Source organism: Haliotis rufescens, unplaced genomic scaffold (genome assembly GCF_023055435.1).
Source record: "Haliotis rufescens isolate VD_foot unplaced genomic scaffold, xgHalRufe1.0.p SCAF_8, whole genome shotgun sequence".
Classification (NCBI taxonomy): domain Eukaryota; kingdom Metazoa; phylum Mollusca; class Gastropoda; order Lepetellida; family Haliotidae; genus Haliotis; species Haliotis rufescens.
In genome coordinates, this window is record NW_025964372.1 from 43613053 (window position 1) to 43631890 (window position 18838).

The 18838-nt window shown below is 42.1% G+C and overlaps 1 protein-coding gene across 1 annotated transcript in view; it reads left to right on the plus strand.

Moving 5' to 3' along the window:
• The window catches only part of LOC124151947 (serine/threonine-protein kinase TNNI3K-like), a 29504-nt gene extending 19916 nt beyond the window's left edge, over positions 1-9588 (plus strand). The window contains exons 17-23 of the mRNA XM_046524652.2: positions 47-204; positions 1167-1219; positions 1690-1822; positions 3742-3851; positions 6121-6347; positions 8155-8213; positions 8990-9588. Coding sequence (XP_046380608.1) covers positions 47-204; positions 1167-1219; positions 1690-1822; positions 3742-3851; positions 6121-6347; positions 8155-8213; positions 8990-9102 — 853 coding nt within the window. The 3' untranslated portion in view covers positions 9103-9588. The remainder of the gene's footprint in view (positions 1-46; positions 205-1166; positions 1220-1689; positions 1823-3741; positions 3852-6120; positions 6348-8154; positions 8214-8989) is intronic.
• Positions 9589-18838: the final 9250 nt, after the last annotated feature.

The window sequence follows — 18838 nt, forward strand, 5'->3', positions numbered from 1 at the left end:
AAACAAACAAACAAACAAACAATAATTGGAGGAGGTTTAATTTCAGGTTGATAGACATCCAGTCCAAACTGACGATAGTTATCGACGTAGCGAAAGGCATGGAGTACCTCCACAATCTCCCTCAGCCAATCATCCATCGGGACCTCAACAGCCACAACATCCTGTTGGACGAGAACGGACATGCCTTGGTCGCCGACTTCGGAGGTAGGTGTCAGAAAATGGCAGACAACGATTTTATCGTGTTTACACTAGCGGGGGATATGGGATTTTCTAGCAGAATGGGCCAGTACACCACATCTGAGTGAATGTTCAGTTCATAAAATCTTATACACCCTACTTGTGACACATGTCATAAATTTGTCCTTGCATGTTCACAAGTACAGACTTATCTTCAGTTAAATATGTTTGTGTGATAATATCAGATCTGCCATATGACCGCCAGTTGGTTCAGTTGAGTAACTCAAAATCCCACATTGTGACCAGGGTCAGGCAATGACATCATTACAAACACTATGCTGTCTAGCTTGTATGGGTTTTTACAGGAGTGAGTGAGTGAGTATGGTTTTACGCCGCTTTTAGCAATATTCCAGCAATATCACAGCGGGGGACACCAGAAATGGGCTTCACACATTGTACCCATGTCGGGAATCGAACCCGGGTCTTCGGCGTGATGAGCGAACTCTTTAACCACTAGGCTACCCGACCGCCCCCGTTTTTACAGGAAGGCAAATAGACAATAAGATAGCTGGGTTGATAAAAAGTAGTACCAGGCCTGAATATTTACTTTGTGTTAAACTACCAAACTGGATTTCTCTTTACCTGGGCAATATCTAACTGCAGTGTTATCAAAATTAGTAAAGTATTGCAAATTGAGATCGCAACCATTGCTGTTAAATTTGAAGGATTTTCCTAACAAAATAAAACTATTGTATGAATTGGCAACCAAATTAACTTTTGTTTTACTGGAGTGAGTGAGTATGGTTTTACGCCGCTTTTAGTAATATTCCAGCAATATCACGGCGGGGACACCAGAAATGGGCTTCACACATTGTACCCATGTCGGGAATCGAACCCGGGTCTTCGGCGTGACGAGCAAACGCTTTAACCACTAGGCTACCCGACCGCCCTGTTTGACTGGACATAAGGTGTGCTATCTTTGTTTCCAGAGTCCAGGTTCCTGAGATCGACAGAAGAGGACAACATGACGAAACAGCCAGGGGTAGGAACAGTCGTCATACACCTGTACTCAGGGAGCCTTGTTCAAGCCTTGGGGTTTTAATCGTTTGGTTTACAGATTATTTGTTTTACTCCTGTTGGGCCAGAAGTCAAAATAAATATATAATTCAGAAAGTTGTGAATCAGGTGAAATTAAAAGGAAAAGAAATAAAGTAAAGGGGTTGTCTGACCAACTTTGAACTTGTGAACACTTTGAATGAAGAACAGAAGACATTACTAAAGGTTTTGATAGTATGAAATAAACATTCACACACTCTTTGTGAGTGTGTGAATGTTTCCATCAAATCGTTAAAAGTTTTATATATTTCTATTATGATACAACGAAGCCAATCCCAAACTGATTTTTAGAAAATATTAAAAAGTTAATCCTACCAACCTTACTAGTTACTCAGGTAAAGGTACAAGATTACTCAGTACTCGAAACACAATTGATACTAAATTACTTCATGTCAGAATCTGCGTTGGATGGCGCCGGAGATCTTCACTCAGTGCACCAAGTACAGCATCAAGGCAGATGTCTTCAGTTTCTCCCTGTGTCTCTGGGAGCTGCTGGCCGGGGAACTGCCCTTCGCCCACCTGAAGCCAGGTACACTCTACCCCTGCCCTTAGCACACCTCAAACCAGGTATACTCTACTCCTGTCCCCCTCAAGACAGGTACACTCTACCCCTGCCCTTAGCCCACCTGAAGCCAGGTACACTCTACCCCTGGCCACCTGACGTCAGATACACTCTACCCCTGCCCACCTCAAGCCAGGTACACTTTACCCCTGCCCACCTCAAGCCAGGTACGCTCTACTCCTGCCCACCCCAAGCCAGGTACACTCTACTCCTGTCTCCCTCAAGCCAGGTACATTCTACTCCTGCCCACCTGAAGCCAGTTACACTCTACCCCTGCCCACCTGAAGCCAGGTACTCTCTACTCCTGCCCACCTGAAGCAAGGTACACTCTACCCCTGCCTACCTAAAGCCAGGTACACTCTACCCCTGCCCACCTGAAGCCAGGTAGATTCTACCCCTGCCCACCTGAAGCCAGGTACGCTCTTCCCCTGCCCACCTGAAGCCAGGTACACTCTACCCCTGCCCACCTCAAGCCAGGTACACTTTACCCCTGCCCACCCCAAGCCAGGTACACTCTACTCCTGTCTCCCTCAAGCCAGGTACATTCTACTCCTGCCCACCTGAAGCCAGGTAGATTCTACCCCTGCCCACCTGAAGCCAGGTACGCTCTTCCCCTGCCCACCTGAAGCCAGGTACACTCTACCCCTGCCCACCTCAAGCCAGGTACACTCTACCCTTGCCCACCTCAAGCCAGGTACACTCTACCCCTGCCCACCTCAAGCCAGGTACACTCTACCCCTGCCCACCTGAAGCCAGGTACGCTCTACCCCTGCCCTTTGTCCACATACTACTTGTCTTCTCGTTAAGGTAAACCGGAGCACAGTCAGGTTAATTAATTGAGTTAAAGTACTTCAGCTGAAGTTATAATCGGTGACTCTTTTATACACGAGGTGTCAAGAAGTCCATGTGTGTCATAATAAAAGTTCATGTATCCTGACGCCACATGCTTTCGAGCCTTACCTCTTTTCAACCCCTTATGAAGATGTGACCATGCACTTCATGATGTATTCAAGATTGACGCTTCAAAGTCCATTGAAGACATCAAAGTGTTCGCCACTTGCCGCAGAAGTTATGTTACGAATAAAGTTACTTCGGGTATGATTTTCAACACGTAATGAAAACATACTTTAAAACTTACTTTTTCACTCATGTACATTTTCATCAAACTTGATCTGATGATAATTTTAGCATCAAAACAATCGTATGCACCGATGATGTTTCAGCTGGTGTTTTTAAACTTCCTGTCTGTTATGTCATGTGACTGATCATGTTGTGCATTTATTTATAACTTGACTGTGATAGAGGGGCTCAAAATAATGTGACAGTAACAAGATGGCGTCTGATCAACTCGTCTCGCTAAGTGAGACATTATCATTATTGAGTTAAGATATGGTCAATTGACCATCCAAGTGTAAACAGAAATAAATGATCTCAAAGATGAGACTTAATTTTAGTGTATTGGCATTGTTATTAGACACGTAATCAGGAGAAAACTTCTCAGCAGCCCGAAACACAGTCCTCAAGGATATGTCATGGCAGAGGTTAAGGAGTGACAAGAAGTTAGTAAGAATCAGTCTGAGAACTGAGATTCACTGTCACTTTTTAATGTGCTTGTACAAAGGCTTGATGTTTTGACAGTTTGTGCAACAATGTTACGATATTTGGTACACATTAGGTAGAAGAGGTGATATATCTGTTAGCTCCCACAGCCATCACTACATCTCAATATGGGGTCCTGGGACCCGTTCCAGACAGTGATTTTAACGCTACAATAGTCGTATGTCTATGTTGACTTAGCTACGATTGCATGGTGGAACGAACCCCTGGACATGTTCAATCGTTTGTTTCCTGATTGTCATTGCGTCTGTCACGTCCACTTGTTCCAGCGGCTGCAGCGGCAGAGATGGCGTACCACAACACCCGTCCTCCAATCGCCATCACCTTCCCCAAGCCCATCGTGGCCATCCTGCAGCGGGGCTGGCATGCTAATGCTGATGTAGGTATTGGTGGGAGACAGTTCACTTGTTTTTATTCTTTGTTTGTTCTTGTTTAACACAGGACTCAGCAAAATTGCAGCAATATGTGAGCCAATCTCATTAAAATCAGACCTTAGTTCTCAGTACCGCTAAACAAAGATCTGAAGACATCCCATTCGGGGTCATGTCAGAACGACCTTTCATCCGACCAATCAGTGCGTCGCTTACCAGATTATGAGAGTGACAGTCGGAATGTGATTTCTAATCATGCAATCTCGAAAACCTTAACACGGGGTATTCCGAACAATAGTTATGGGTTTAACGACTGAATCCATACAATCTAGACCATCTATTAGCCATTCCAGAATGTTTTTTTGTTCAGGTTTCAAATTTGTAATCGAGAATTTGTCAAAATATGTTTCGACGCGTAGTCGCCAATTTGAAATTTGTGCCGTAAAGCACGAGAAAGCTGCCTTCTGCCTTCTGGTCGGTCAAAGTTCGTGCAAGGTCGGTCTGACGTGACCCGTAATGGGATGTCCTCAGATCTTTGTTTAGCGGTAGCGAGAACAAAGATCTGATTTTAATGAGATTGTATGTGAGTGATTTGTAAATAAGCAAGCATTGATTCCGGGTTCTGATGGGTCCAGCAATCATGCTTGTCGTAAGAGGCGACTTTATGAGTTGGTCATGTTTGGTGTAGTGTTTGCAATAAGCGCCTGCCCACAGACCCATGGCAGGGAGATCTTGTATTGGGCCCGTAGTTTCAAATTTGTATGGGTCCTTATGGCCTGAAGTAAATTTATGTGTATCACAAAAAGTTGGTGGGTTTTAAATGAGGGCCTGAAGAGTTTAGTCAGGGTGTGGGTCCTGATGGCAGTCTGGCAATATTTTTTTTTATTTCAAACCGTGGTTGGGTGACTTGGTTGATAGCTTGCCATTATTCCCCGATGGCATGGATGGCTGCTTATATCAATCACTGGTTTGTCTGGTCCAGATTATTTACAGGCATCCATCATATAGCTGGAATATTGCTGACAGCAGCATTAAACAACATACAACAGTAGTATTATCATTTGCTTCCCATCTAATGGGGGGCACAGGTGACCTAGTCGTATAGGGTGCCCCAATTTGCTTTGCAGAGTTGCATCCCTTGGGCATGCCAGAAGCGTTTCAGATCCTGATTCGCCCTGATTATGTTTCTAGGTTTGTCAGCACCATACTTGGCTCATGTGCTTCACCAAACTGGTAAATGTATAAGACCTGCATCACTTCAGGCTTTCCTCCCACATTGAGATGACATGCTGTGGTATAACTGGAATACTGTTAAAAGTGGCGTTTAACCCTACTCACTCAGTCACTCTATCTAATGTATGACTATGCATTTATTCAAGGTTAGTACTTCTCATAGGCAAATGCTTATTTATTTTGGTTAACCCAACGTTTACTCAGGTAGCCCAACGTTTACTCAGGTAGCCCAACATTTACTCAGGTAGCCCAACGTTTACTCAGGTAGCCCAACATTTACTCAGGTAAGCCAACGTTTACTCAGGTAGCCCAACATTTACTCAGGTAGACCAACGTTTACTCAGGTAGCCCAACGTTTACTCAGGTAGCCCAACGTTTACTCAGGTAGCCCAACGTTTACTCAGGTAGCCGAATGTTTACTCAGGTAGCCCAACGTTTATTCAGGTACCCCAGTGTTTACTCAGGTAGCCGTACGTTTACTCAGGTACCCCAGTGTTTACTCAGGTAGCCCAACGTTTATTCAGGTACCCCAGTGTTTACTCAGGTACCCCAGTGTTTACTCAGGTAGCCCAATGTTTACTCAGGTACCCCAGTGTTTACTCAGGTAGCCCAACGTTTATTCAGGTACCCCAGTGTTTACTCAGGTAGCCCAACGTTTACTCATGTTCCCCAACGTTTATTCAGGAATCCAGTGTTCATTCAGGTTCTCCAAGGTTTACTCAGGTAACCCAATGTTTATTCAGGAACCACACGTTCATTCAGGTAAGCCAACATTTACTCAGGTAGCCCAACGTTTACTCACGTAACCCAATGTTTATTCAGGAACCCAACGTTTACTCAGGTAAGCCAACGTCTACTCAGGTAAGCCAACGTTTACTCAGGTAGCCCAACGTCTACTCAGGTAAGCCAACGTCTAATCAGGATGTATGTTCTGTTACAGGAACTCACGTAACCCAATGTTTATTCAGGAACCCAACGTTTACTCAGGTAAGCCAACGTCTACTCAGGTAAGCCACCGTCTATTCAGGATGTATTCTGTTACAGGAGAGACCCGAGTTCCGTGAATTCCTGCCCGTCATGGAGGAGTGCAAACAGTCGCAGGCGGTTGCCATGCTTAGTAATGCAGATTCCGGGGCCACATTATCCTTTCCCACTTCGTTGCCAATGGTAACGGACACGGACTCGGACCAGGAAGGTCGGTCGACCCCACCACTAACGGGACACGTGTCGGCCATGAGGAGCCACTGGGAGCAGGAGGCATCACGCAACAGGTAGTCGCAGACGGATCACAATGTCCATGTTAAAAGTCAAGTCTTTTCAAGGTTGACATAAATAATCAAGGCTTTTCAAGGTTGACATAAATAATCAAGTCTTTTCAAGGTTGACATAAATAATCAAGGCTTTTCAAGGTTGACATAAATAATCAAGTCTTTTCAAGGTTGACATAAATAATCAAGTCTTTTCAAGGTTGACATAAATAATCAAGTCTGTTCAAGGTTGACATAAATAATCAAGTCTTTACAAGGTTGACATAAATAATCAAGGCTTTTCAAGGTTGACATAAATAATCAAGGCTTTTCAAGGTTGACATTATAATTGGAGGCCTAAAACATATCACCAAAATTCCTTGAAAAGCCTTGAATCTGTACAAAATGACATATACTCGTTAATAAGAGTATCAAAATTCATCACACACTTAATATATGTTGGTTGTGAAAATAATCTAGGATTAGTGTGGTGAAAGTTTCTGTTTTTCTGTTTGATATTTTTAATATTTCGGTTCAGGTTTTATGATCCTAGTAGTCTTTCTGTATTAGATGTGGGGTAGGTCAGTGTTCGGTCAGTACCGGGTACAATGTGTCTCGACCCGTGAAGATCCGGGGTACAATAGGTCTTCAGCAACCCATGCTTGCCGTAATAGGTGACTATGCTTGTCGTAAGAGGCCACTGACGGGATCGAGTGGTCAGACTCGCTGACTTGGTTGATGCATGTCATCCTATCCCAGTTGCGTGGATCGATATTCATGATGTAAATCTGGATTGTCGGGTCTAGACTGGATTATTTACAGACCGCTGTCATGTAGCTGGAATATAGCTCAGTGTGGCGTTAAACAACATACAAACAAACAAAACAACGTGTCTCTGTATCTGTGCAAGATCCTGTGGTGAGACCGGGTTAGATTGTTTGTTTGTTGTTTATTTGTTGATAAACGTCGCACTCAACAATATTCCAACTGTTTGGCAGCATCGGTAAATAATCAAATCTAGACCAGACAATCCAGTTATTAACATCATGATCATCGATCTACGCCATTAGGGTATGATTAGATGCATCAACCAAGTCAGCAAACCTGACCACCCGATCCTGTTAGTCGCCTCCTACGACAAGCATAGTTGCCTCTTATGACAACCATAGTTGTTTTTTACAACAAGCATGGATGGGTTGCGGAAGACCAGTTCTAACCTTGACCTTCACGGGTATAGGTTTAGACTAGCTCCCCAGTTAGAATTGGACCCCAGAAGCCCATGCTTGTCGTAAGAGACGACCAAATAGATCAAGTGGTCAGGCTCGCTGACTTGGTTGAATGCAGAGGCCCTGCATTATCAATGGATCAGTGTGCTCTCAGATTTCGTTCTCAGCTCCCTGGGAGTATACAAAGTAAGGTTGAAGTTATGTTGTAATTAAGTGTACCCAGAACAACAGAATATATACTGACACCCTTCTGTTCAATCATACAGTAATTGGTATCATCTCTATTTTAGAAACAATGTGTCAGAAAAAGTTATGTTTTCTTTATCCAGACCAGCATACCTCCTGATGTTGTTGGGGCGGTCGGGTAGCCTAGTGGTTAAAGCGTTCGCTTGTCACGCCGAAGACCCGGGTTCGATTCCCGACATGGGTACAATGTGTGAAGCCCATTTCTGGTGTCCCCCGCTGTGATATTGCTGGAATATTGCTAAAAGCGGCGTAAAACCATACTCACTCACTCACTCACTCACTCACTCACTCCTGATGTTGTGGATGTGTGAGACTGGGTTGGTTCCTACTTTTTTTTTAAATCGTGTTCCATGTTTCAGTGTTCCCCCAGGAGAAGAACAAAGAAGACGACTTCCATTCCCACAACTTGACAAAAATGGTGAGAACTGGTTGATTTTTCTACAAACGCTTTATGATAAGTACAGCTGCTATTGCTGAATCTTGTCCTCCTTGTGCGGAATCAGAGGTCTCAGGACCAATTGCACGTCTTCAAGAGGATTAGGGGCGGTCGGGTAGCCCAGTGGTTAAAGCGTTCGCTTGCCATGCCGAAGACCCGGGTTCGATACCCGACATGGGTACAATGTGTGAAGCCCATTTCTGGTGTCCCCCGCCATGATATTGCTGGAATATTGCTAAAAGCTGCAAAAAAAACCCACTCACTCAAGAGGATTAAAAAATAATATTGAAAAATCTACATTATTCATATTAGATTTATTTGGTTGTTGTTTCACAGTTAAGTCACAACATCGCGTTTGTTTGTTTAATTGTTTGTTTAAAGCCAAACTCAACAGTATACAAGCTCCATCGTGACTGTCATATGAGTCTGCACTAGACTGTGAAGCCCATTTCTGGTGTCCCCCCGACCTGATATTGCTGGAATATTGCTAAAAGCGGCGTAAAACCATACTCACTCACTCACTCACTGCACTAGACAATCCAGTGTTTTAGGTTTATAGAAACATAAACTAGAACCGTTTAGCCAATCAAATGCCACAGAATCACTTGAATTTGTTTTAACGTGAATTTGCAATATAAACTTTGGCATCACTCACTCACTCACTATGCAGAAAGTCTGTATTCCCCCTGTCAGACCCATTACGTTTAATTCTCGGAACAGTCCATAATCATGTGAAAACTGTTTTTCTGTCTTTTCAGGTTACGTGTCGGACCCACTGAGCACACTCCGAATACCGATCAATTTACCACGACAATCTCCGCCCATCTGTACACGCAACATGTCCGAAAGCCCGCCCATAGATCACTCATGACAGCATGTTACCATGGTTACATCACAGTCAGCTGACACTATCCACTGTCTTAGCCACACATATAACATCATTTTTCTAGCAGTACAAACCTGTATAAGTAATATCTTTTAGAGTTGTTTGTAATTTTAAAATATCTAATTTTAGTAAATGTTAAGACTTAAATCTTTGTACAGAATAGCCTATTCAGGTGATATGATCATGTTTCTTAAAATCATGTTTCTGTACTTTCTATGTCCGTGTTTACAGCATGCACTGGGGCACGGGTGGCACAGTTGTCTTAGGGGCCGCAGTCTGTAGAGCAGAGTTGCCTCCCTTAGGCATACCAGAAACCTGTGACCATGGGTTGGATCCCACTTTGTCTCAAAATACAATACCGTATTCGACGTAATAAGCACATCGGGCTCTCTCAAAATTAGAAATAGGGGGCTCTTATTAGAATATTATTTTGGTGAAAAAAGCAGAGTTGAAAGATAAATTTCGTGGTTTATGCTGACAGCCTGAAATGTTTATGTATGACAGATATATTTTCCACAATTTAATTGCCCATAATTAAGGGTGCATGTAACACACGAGTGCGTATTATACGCGAATATATATAAGTCTTGTGTAAATTGATCAATTGGAAGGGGTGCTGATTGGGATTGTTCACTAGCCAATATATTAGCAAATATCGCCATGGGCGCTTATTAGAGCGGGGCGTTTTTTACGTCGAATATGGTATCTCAATGTTATATTGACGGGCCCCAGAACTTTGAGTTTACTTCAGTGATTTAAGGATGAACCTAACAAAAAGGAAAGTAAATTTAATCTCACCACAGCATCATGTCGAAGTAACATCGACATCATCCATCTTTCTTATCTCCACCTTAGCACAGGGTTTCTGTCGTTCCTGAACTGCCTCCATGGTCTAGTGGATAGAGTGTCTGCCCGGAGAGTGGAAGGTCTGGGGTTAGATACCCAGGGTGTCATACCAAAAGACATTGTTACCCTGCCTGGCACTTGGCATTAACAGGGAGACTGAGTGTCTAAGTGGGATATGCATGTTAAATCACAGCATGGTATCTCAGTGGGCTAGAGCTATAAAACCGAATACCTCTCTTGAAGATAACAACACAAACTTGCCAAATTAGTTAGAATGTGTTTCATGTGAAAGGTGTTTTCAGTTTTCGTACTCAGTAGGTGGGTCAGTCGGTGACTTGGTTATATTGTGTCTCATCATGCCCGTCAGCATGGATTGTTGCTCATGACGTCAATCACTGGTTTGTTAGGTCCAGACTTTATTATTCCTGGAATATCTGCTGACTGTGGTGCTTAGCTTTGGAATATTTACTGTTAAAAAATACTTTCACTGTCTATAAGTCAGTCCTATGTTGAAGATACTTGTAGTCACGGTAAATCCTGTATGGCCCTGTATGTATTTTGTCAGTGACAATCAGCTCACAAGCCTGAGTGAGTACCTTCCTGATGGAGACACCTGCATAGGTAAGGGGGCACTGCCTGAAGAAGAGATACCCGTTCATTGAAAGGGCACTGCAGCATTAAAGGTGGCACTTCTTGGTTGAAAGGGCACTTTCTGGAGAAGGGGCACCTGTTCATTGAGAGGACACTTCCATATAGAAGGCAGCACCTCCTTGAGAAGGGGCACCTGTACATTGAAAGGGAACCGCCCAGAGAAGGGGCACCTGTTCATTGAAAGGACACTGCCTGGAGAAGGAGCACCTGCTTTGTTGAAAGGACACTGCCTTGAGCTGGGGCACCTGCTTTGTTGAAAGGACACTGCCTGGAGACGGGGCACTTGCTTTGTTGAAAGGACACTGCCTGGAGAAGGGGCACCTGCTTTGTTGAAAGGACACTGCCTGGAGAAGGGGCACCTGCTTTGTTGAAAGGACACTGCCAGGAGAAGGGGCACCTGCTTTGTTGAAAGGACACTGCCTGGAGACGGGGCACCTGCTTTGTTGAAAGGACACTGCCTGGAGACGGGGCACTTGCTTTGTTGAAAGGACACAGCCTGGAGAAGGGGCACCTGCTTTGTTGAAAGGACACTGCCTGGAGAAGGGGCACCTGCTTTGTTGAAAGGACACTGCCTGGAGACGGGGCACCTGCTTTGTTGAAAGGACACTGCCTGGAGACGGGGCACCTGCTTTGTTGAAAGGGAGTTCCGCCTTGAAACACTGCACCTGATTAGAAGAAAGAGCACTGCGTGGTAGAAGGGGGCATTGCCTGGAGAAGGATAGTGTAGCAATACACTGATAGTATTGTCTGTTTGTCAGAGGAAGAATGGCCAGTGTTTCAAATAATACTGTAGAAGGAATAACTTGTATTGATGGATGTGGGGCTAAACAATCTCTTTCTGATTCTCATATTTCTGTTTAGTGTTTACTGAGAATAATGACATTGATATGCTAAAAGTATTTCTACATTGTATGTGACACTATCAATCTTTCATTTGTACCTGATATTATGTTTGTTCCTGTCATGACAAGGAGGTAGCCTAGTGGGTAATGCTTGGCTTGTCCCGCCACACACAAGGCAACACTGTAAACACAGATGTTGTATGCCTGGAAAATTGCTGAAACAGCTTAAAAACCATACGAGTGTATGTCTGATGTTATTTATGCTGCATGTTTTTTGTGCAATATTCTTATCATTTGTAAATGTTCATTATTGTTTGTTTGTTAGTGATGCTTGAGTTCCTATTTCGTGCAGTGCTAGATAGCTTACTTTGACATCATTCACTTTGACAATATCATCGTGTGCGTATATCATAGTCTATTGGTTATGACCTTTGCTGATTCTAAGTTATAGGCGCGAAAGCGAATTTGCTTTTGGTTTCTATGGCTTATGCCCTGCTTATAATGTGCAAGAAGTATTTCATTTACAAACCTGATATTTGAGCAACCACAAAATATATTTAATTGAACCTAACACATCCTCCCTCATAAGTGAAGCACCACTCAGAGTGTTTCTGTTAACAAGTCAATGAATTACAGTCATATTTTCACATATCCAAACAATTTGGGTTGTCTCTCATACAGACACTGGAACAGAAATAATGGAGACACCCAAGCAAATCTAGGATACTTTGGCATGAATAGATTTCTACAGTTTCAACATTGGTTCAAATTGACTGAATTCACACGTAAGTTTTGAAAATGAAGAGAATCTCTGGGCTTATTTCCATGAAATATTAATAGACAATGTAAATAAATTTTGAACAATTTTCATTTCAGAGGAGGACAAAATATTAGTCAACACTTTGGCAGATGTATATTAAGCAGCCCCATGCTTTGAGTTTGTTTCAGAATTTGAACGCTGATGTTGCTCTTTTGTTTTTTTTAAACAATGCTGGGCTTGGACGTCCCAGGGACGTGTATATCTCTTCCATGTCAGTGGTCAAGGCCTTCCAAGGTTATATGCGGAAGAAAGGTTCATGTAGACAATAATTTAAGAAGCATTTACTGTACGAAGGTCGCTAGATATTCTGTTTTAAACATGTCTTGTTTTCCTTAACCATAAGTGTTGTCATTAAAATGGATTTGCTCATAACTTGGTTTAAGGTAGATATTACGACAGGACTTTCTGTTTCAAAGATGTAATGCCTTGGGCACATGTCTTCCCAAACTTGAAGTAATGTAACTGACCTGGAAGTGTCGATAAGTAGAGAGAGCCACAGTTTTGAAGCATCCAGGAAAATGTAGGGATGGGTCTGCTACTGATTTTGCATGGAATACAAACACCTTTGTTATTACCTAAGTGAGTTATCAGACTTGGCATGGATTTTTTCTTCTTAAATTTGAAGTTTTTTCTCCTAATTGGTAAAATGTTGCTTACATGTCTGTTAACAAAGTAGTAATTAAGAAATCTTGATGTGTTTTAAATAAGACACCGGTTACATGGAGGAAGACTTAAAGAAGACGCCATTCACAGAAACAGATGCTGTCTTAACATGCAGTACAGAATGTAACAAATCAGTAGTGCTCAACATTGAAGGTGAGCTTCAGTGCCTAATGTCTGGCAGGTCCAAAAGCATTACTATCTTGTAAAGTTCATACTGAGAGTATGAGATATTTGGACCTCCAAAACAGTAATAATTAAACCAAAACTTGAAGGAACAAATACATGTATGGTTTTTTTCATCGTATGTAAATTGTATTTTAATAAATACAACTTTTTTATTAAAATTATATGAAACAATAGTTTTGTGTGTTATTTGTACTCAGTTCATTAGCTGGAAGAAATAGCCATCTACATAATCATGAGTAATTTTTAACAACATAAGTGTGATTTGTGTCACTCATGGCAAGACATTTGCAAGTGGTTTTAGGAGGGTCCTGATGGGTTTTAATGCTTAAACACCCTTCAAACACTATCGTAAACATAAAATTCATCTTTTTTTATCGTAAATGCTTAACGGAAAAATACCCATAAATAACTGCTTAACGTAAATAAATAATTTACTGCTTATCGTAAAATGATTAAAATGGTCAAAAACAGTCTGTCTTCATGACCCAAATGCTTCGCCACAGAAAGCAGGCTGTGCAACTGACGCAGGGGACCAGTCTAGAATGTATAGCGATTTGAGATTTTACCCGGTATTAAAAATATGAATTGTCAGGATGAAACGAAAGGTAAAATAACCTGGTGATAATATTATAATATTTGTTGAAAAATTCATTTGGCATTTTTGTGAAACAAATATGCAACCCTAAAAATATTTTGTGACAATTTTATTGAAAAAGAAGAAAAATTACTGCTTAATGAAAAAGTACCCTAAATTTTACTGCTTACTGCTTATGGGATCCCCCCATCAGGACCCTCTTTAAGACTGTCTTCATGTTCTAACTGTCAGACACTGTTTTGGCACATTCCTATCCGGGGCATGGTGCTCCAGGGATCCAAAGCACCATATTTCTCTGTGAAGAGTTATGCCCCTTAGTTATGCAAGTATCCTGTGGTTGTTCAAATGACATCACAATCTCCATGGTAAATATCTAGTACCTGCATCACATCAGGCTTCATGCTCACAGGTCCTGATATAATTGGAATACTGCTGGAAGCAATGGCCAACCATGTTCATTCACTCTGATGTGTTCAGAATACTGCCCTGCATAGAATCACATTTGCTCATCCAGGGTAGAATAGGTCTTCAGCAACCTATTCTTGTCGTAAAAGGTCATGAACGCATTGGGTGGTCAGGCTCGCTGTCTTGGTTGATGCATGTCATTGTAATCCAATTACATTGATAGATGCTCATGATGTCAATCACAGGATTGTCTGGTCCAGACTTGATTATTTACAGACCACCGTCATAAAGCAGGAATATTGCTGAGTGGTGCTAAACAACAAAGAACAAAGAAACAAACAGACATCCACTCACTCACCCATCACCTTCGCTGTCCCTATCCTTCTTCAGCCCATCATGATGATGCGTCTAGGTTGTGGGTATGTAATGCTTGGTGTTCCCGGGTGACCCAACTTGCGTCCCTTGGACACACCAGAAACCAATGATTGTGGGGTCGAATCCCCCTTCGCCCTGAGTTTGTTCCTAGTGATTGTCAGCACCATACCCCTGCTGTTGGTTTTACCAAAGTGGTAAACATCTAAGACCTGCATCACTTTGGCTTTCCTCCCAACAGCTAACAGTGTCCTCGGGAAGGTCATAATGGGTTCCAAGGTGACAATGGGTTCCAAACTTGGATTATACTGGCTGTAAAACACTGTTCTCTTGTCCTAATTTAACTATTTACAGGTTGACATTCACTCACTCACCCCAAAAAATAAGAAACAACATGTCATTGTATATTTCAAATATTTACCACCGAGTGGATCGAATGTCTGGTCGCAGGGCTGAAGGGTGGTGGTTCCATGTCACACCAAAAGACGTTAAAAGAGGGTATTTCTAGTTACCCTGCCTGACGCTCGGCATTGAAGGGATGAACATGCACTGGTCAGCTCAGAGTTAGTATGCTGTGTCTGTGTGGGGTATCCAAGTTAAACTGCGGCATGGTATCTCTGTTGGCTTGCACTATATAATCGGCATCAGTCCCTACTAGTACAGGCAGACATACTCACACACGCGCGCGCGTACATTCGCGTGAATTTACGTGGCTATATAAGTGCAATAATCTTGATCGCAAAGTGAGCAAGCTTTATAAAAACAGCATAAGTTGGACCACTTCAAGCAGACCCACAAACGCGCGCGCTCGTGTGCATATGTAAGCAAGGATTATATCCTACCTAAATATTATCCCGGGGGGGGGGGGGGGGGGGGGCTGGGAGTTTTACTCTAGAGTATAGTATAGGATAGTATTAAACACACTGGGTTTCATCCTGACCCTAGAGAATTTCATCCCCGGGATAAAAAAAATTGGGTAGGATAATATTCACTCACTCTTACACATACAGGTCAACACGATGTGAAACCCAATTTCACCTCACCTCCAAATATAGTTACTCTTTGTCTCATAAAATTATGCCTCATTTTACATGAAGAAATGCCAAATGGCATTTTCAAAATGTCTGTTATTTTCTAATGTCGATTCCATAGCCTCATTTTTTTAATCCTGACAGGTTTGATTAAATTTAAAGATTATATTCAAAATGCAAGACTTACTACACAGAAGAAATAACAAAATGGTCAATAATACACTGGATAATCGAAGTCAGCCTGATCGATTATCTATCGATAACATTTCCTTATTAACATCATTACTTCAGCTACATACGTACGTTTATAATACCAAGACCAACTAAGTGGGACTGTAAGAAGCATCGTAAATTATCGGAACTGTCCTCCCCAGAGAGTAGAGAGTACATCACCTGTTGAAAGAATTTAGAAATCGTGACCAAACCTTCAAAGATGATAGAACCCTCTCACATCTATAGTGGGAATCGTGACTGCAGTTTCGTTATGTCGCCGAGGTTAGGGGGCAGTTCAAAAGTTAAAAATACATTTCTGTGACATTCCCAAGCATCTCCCCCAAACTTAAATATGCTAGTCTTCTGTTTAACGCCGCGCTCAGCCATATGACGGCGGTCTGTAAATAATCGTTCCTGACCAGACAATCCAGTGTTTAATATCATGAGCATCGATCCACGCTATTGGGATCGATGACATGCATCAACCAAATCAGCGAGCCTGACCACCCGACCACCCGATCCCGTTAGTACGACAAGCATAGTCGCCTCGACTTCTCGAAACAGACGTTAATCTCGAAAAAGACGTTAATGAGATTGCATTTTTCCATTGCATTACTTTTGTATGTAGTGAGTAAGTAAAACATTAACCTCGCATCGGCATTATTTTATCGATATAGAATCGATTGTATATAATCAATATTTGAAGAGTACCTCTAGTGTGGCGACCTGAGTGTAGATTAAGTTCAGTTCAGTTCACTTCAATCGGAGATTTATGTCTGAAGTTGCCAGTAAAGCGATCATGCATTTGATCTGTAATAACCAATTGCAAAAGTACGCATTGTTATGCTGCATTTGGCACATCTCACACATGAAATAGAGCGGACGGGCAAATAAAAATTAACTTGCATCAAACATAACATGTCCTACTTTCAAAAGCCGCCTCCCAACAACTATGTTTATGAAATGTTATAAAATAAACAGTTTACTGTTATATTTTCGGGGAGCCTTATATAGACTCCTTGATGTGTTTTAGTCATTCTGTTTTCGTCATGCTTCTGACAATATTTTGTCCCTTTGGAATTTGTACAGTTACACAACGTATCTGCCCTTGTGTCGGTGTAAGGCGAGATCTTTATGTAATGTTACATATATTTGCATCCAGAAACCTATGATCCTGGGTTCGAATCCTGGTTCGCCCCGATTGTGATTCTAGGTTTGTCAGCACCATACCCGTGCTCGTGGGTTTCACCAAAGTGGTAAACGTCTGAGACCTGCATCACTTCGGGCTTCAACAAATAACGTGTGTACTTACACTGCGTTAGCCTCCATACACTCAGTGCTTGCTCAAAGCGCTAACATTATTGAACCCGGTCAATGTATTAGTGTGTACTCGTTTTTCTACCCGTGAAGGTACAGGTTAGAATTGGTCTTCAGCCACCCATGCTTGCCGTAATTGGCGACTATGCTTGTCGTAAGAGACTAACGGGATCGGTTGGCCAGGCTCGCTGACTTGGTTGATGCATGTCATCGTATCCCAATTGCGTGGATCGATGCTCATGATATCAATCACTGGATTGTCTGGTTTATTGGATTATTTACAAACTGCCGTCATATAGCTGGAGCATTGCTGAGTGCGGCGTTAAACAATAACAAACACACAAACAAAACACTCTATTTTCATTCTCAGTTCCTGGGGGAGTATACAAACACACATCCGCCCGCTGTTAACAACTGGAATGCTATTCAAAGCGGCATCGAACCAAACTCGCTCACATTTTTTATAGAATTATGCCTGCGAAGACTAGGTTATGATTCAAGGTTTTACATTTTGTAGATTTGTTAAATATGGTTTTACGACGCTTCTAATAATATTCCAGTCACTTCATAGCTTCACTCATTGTACCTTTCGCTTAGTGCCGTAGATGTAATAATAAAAGCCTCACAATGTCGTACACTTCACATTTCCTTACATTACCTTTTATTAAAAAAGACAAACTCCCTCAACAAGAAAAGAGACCAATGTTCAGCAACTGTTCAGCAATGGTCTACCATCAAGCGTCGATTCAACTTATCGTCACAGCCGTTAGCACAAGGTGCCCTGCACGTGCTGACCATGCGGCGAACAGGGGCTCTTCAGCCAATCAGATATCGTGTTACAAACGGTGTCAGTTTCATGTCATTCGAAGCGAGTCAACTCTGAAGGAACGTAAGCAGACGAGAATGCCAGACGGTGTTTTAGGATGTCAAAGAAAGCTAGAAATCTGTGATATTTAAAAACTAAGTCGGCAAGTATGTGTATCAACAGGTAGTCAAACTGATTCTATTAAGTGAAAGCAACCATAAAAAAATGCGCTATTGCCGTCTGTTTGGTGAATGGTAAAAAAACAACTGATAATGTATTGAGTAAGTTTGTTCTCTTGAAAGTAAACAATATTAGATCGAAGAGTGTGTTATAGTACTGGACAGTACAAGACAGATGGGTCACATTTTTAAAAGTATAGTAAAGTTAATAAATTGATTTTGGTGATGGTCCTTCTAGTTCTTTGAAAATGTATAAGAATTGGATCACTTCAATGGACGGATCTAGCATTGATAAAATATCAAAATCCTCTCTCAGTACCCCCCTCTGGATCCACCTCGGGTTTTTCTCCCTCATCAAACTGAAAGACTGCAAAATCCAACTCATTCACTCACTCCACTACCAGGGCCCACTTACACAAAATGATCTTAGCGCTAAGATGATCGTAACTCCCATTCTTTAACATAGGCTTACGATAGTCGTAGCGCTAAAAGTCTTGTCATATGGCATTTCAAACAAGGCTTGTGGAAGTATATTGCTTATAGAAATGCCAAGAGAGTTTCATCTAGAAACAGAATAAGTTCTGATCGGTTATAACAAGAATCCGCGTAAAGACATAGTAAAAGGGACACATCCCAGGTACAGCCAGCAGCTAGTCAATACAACAAGGACAATGGTTTGTTTTATCTGGGGGACCCAGGGAACCCCTGATAATTAATTTCAAGGATTCCTACAGGAAAAACGAGGGTCTTGGAAATTTAATGAAATGAGGTGTACAGTACTGTAAGATGTGATAAT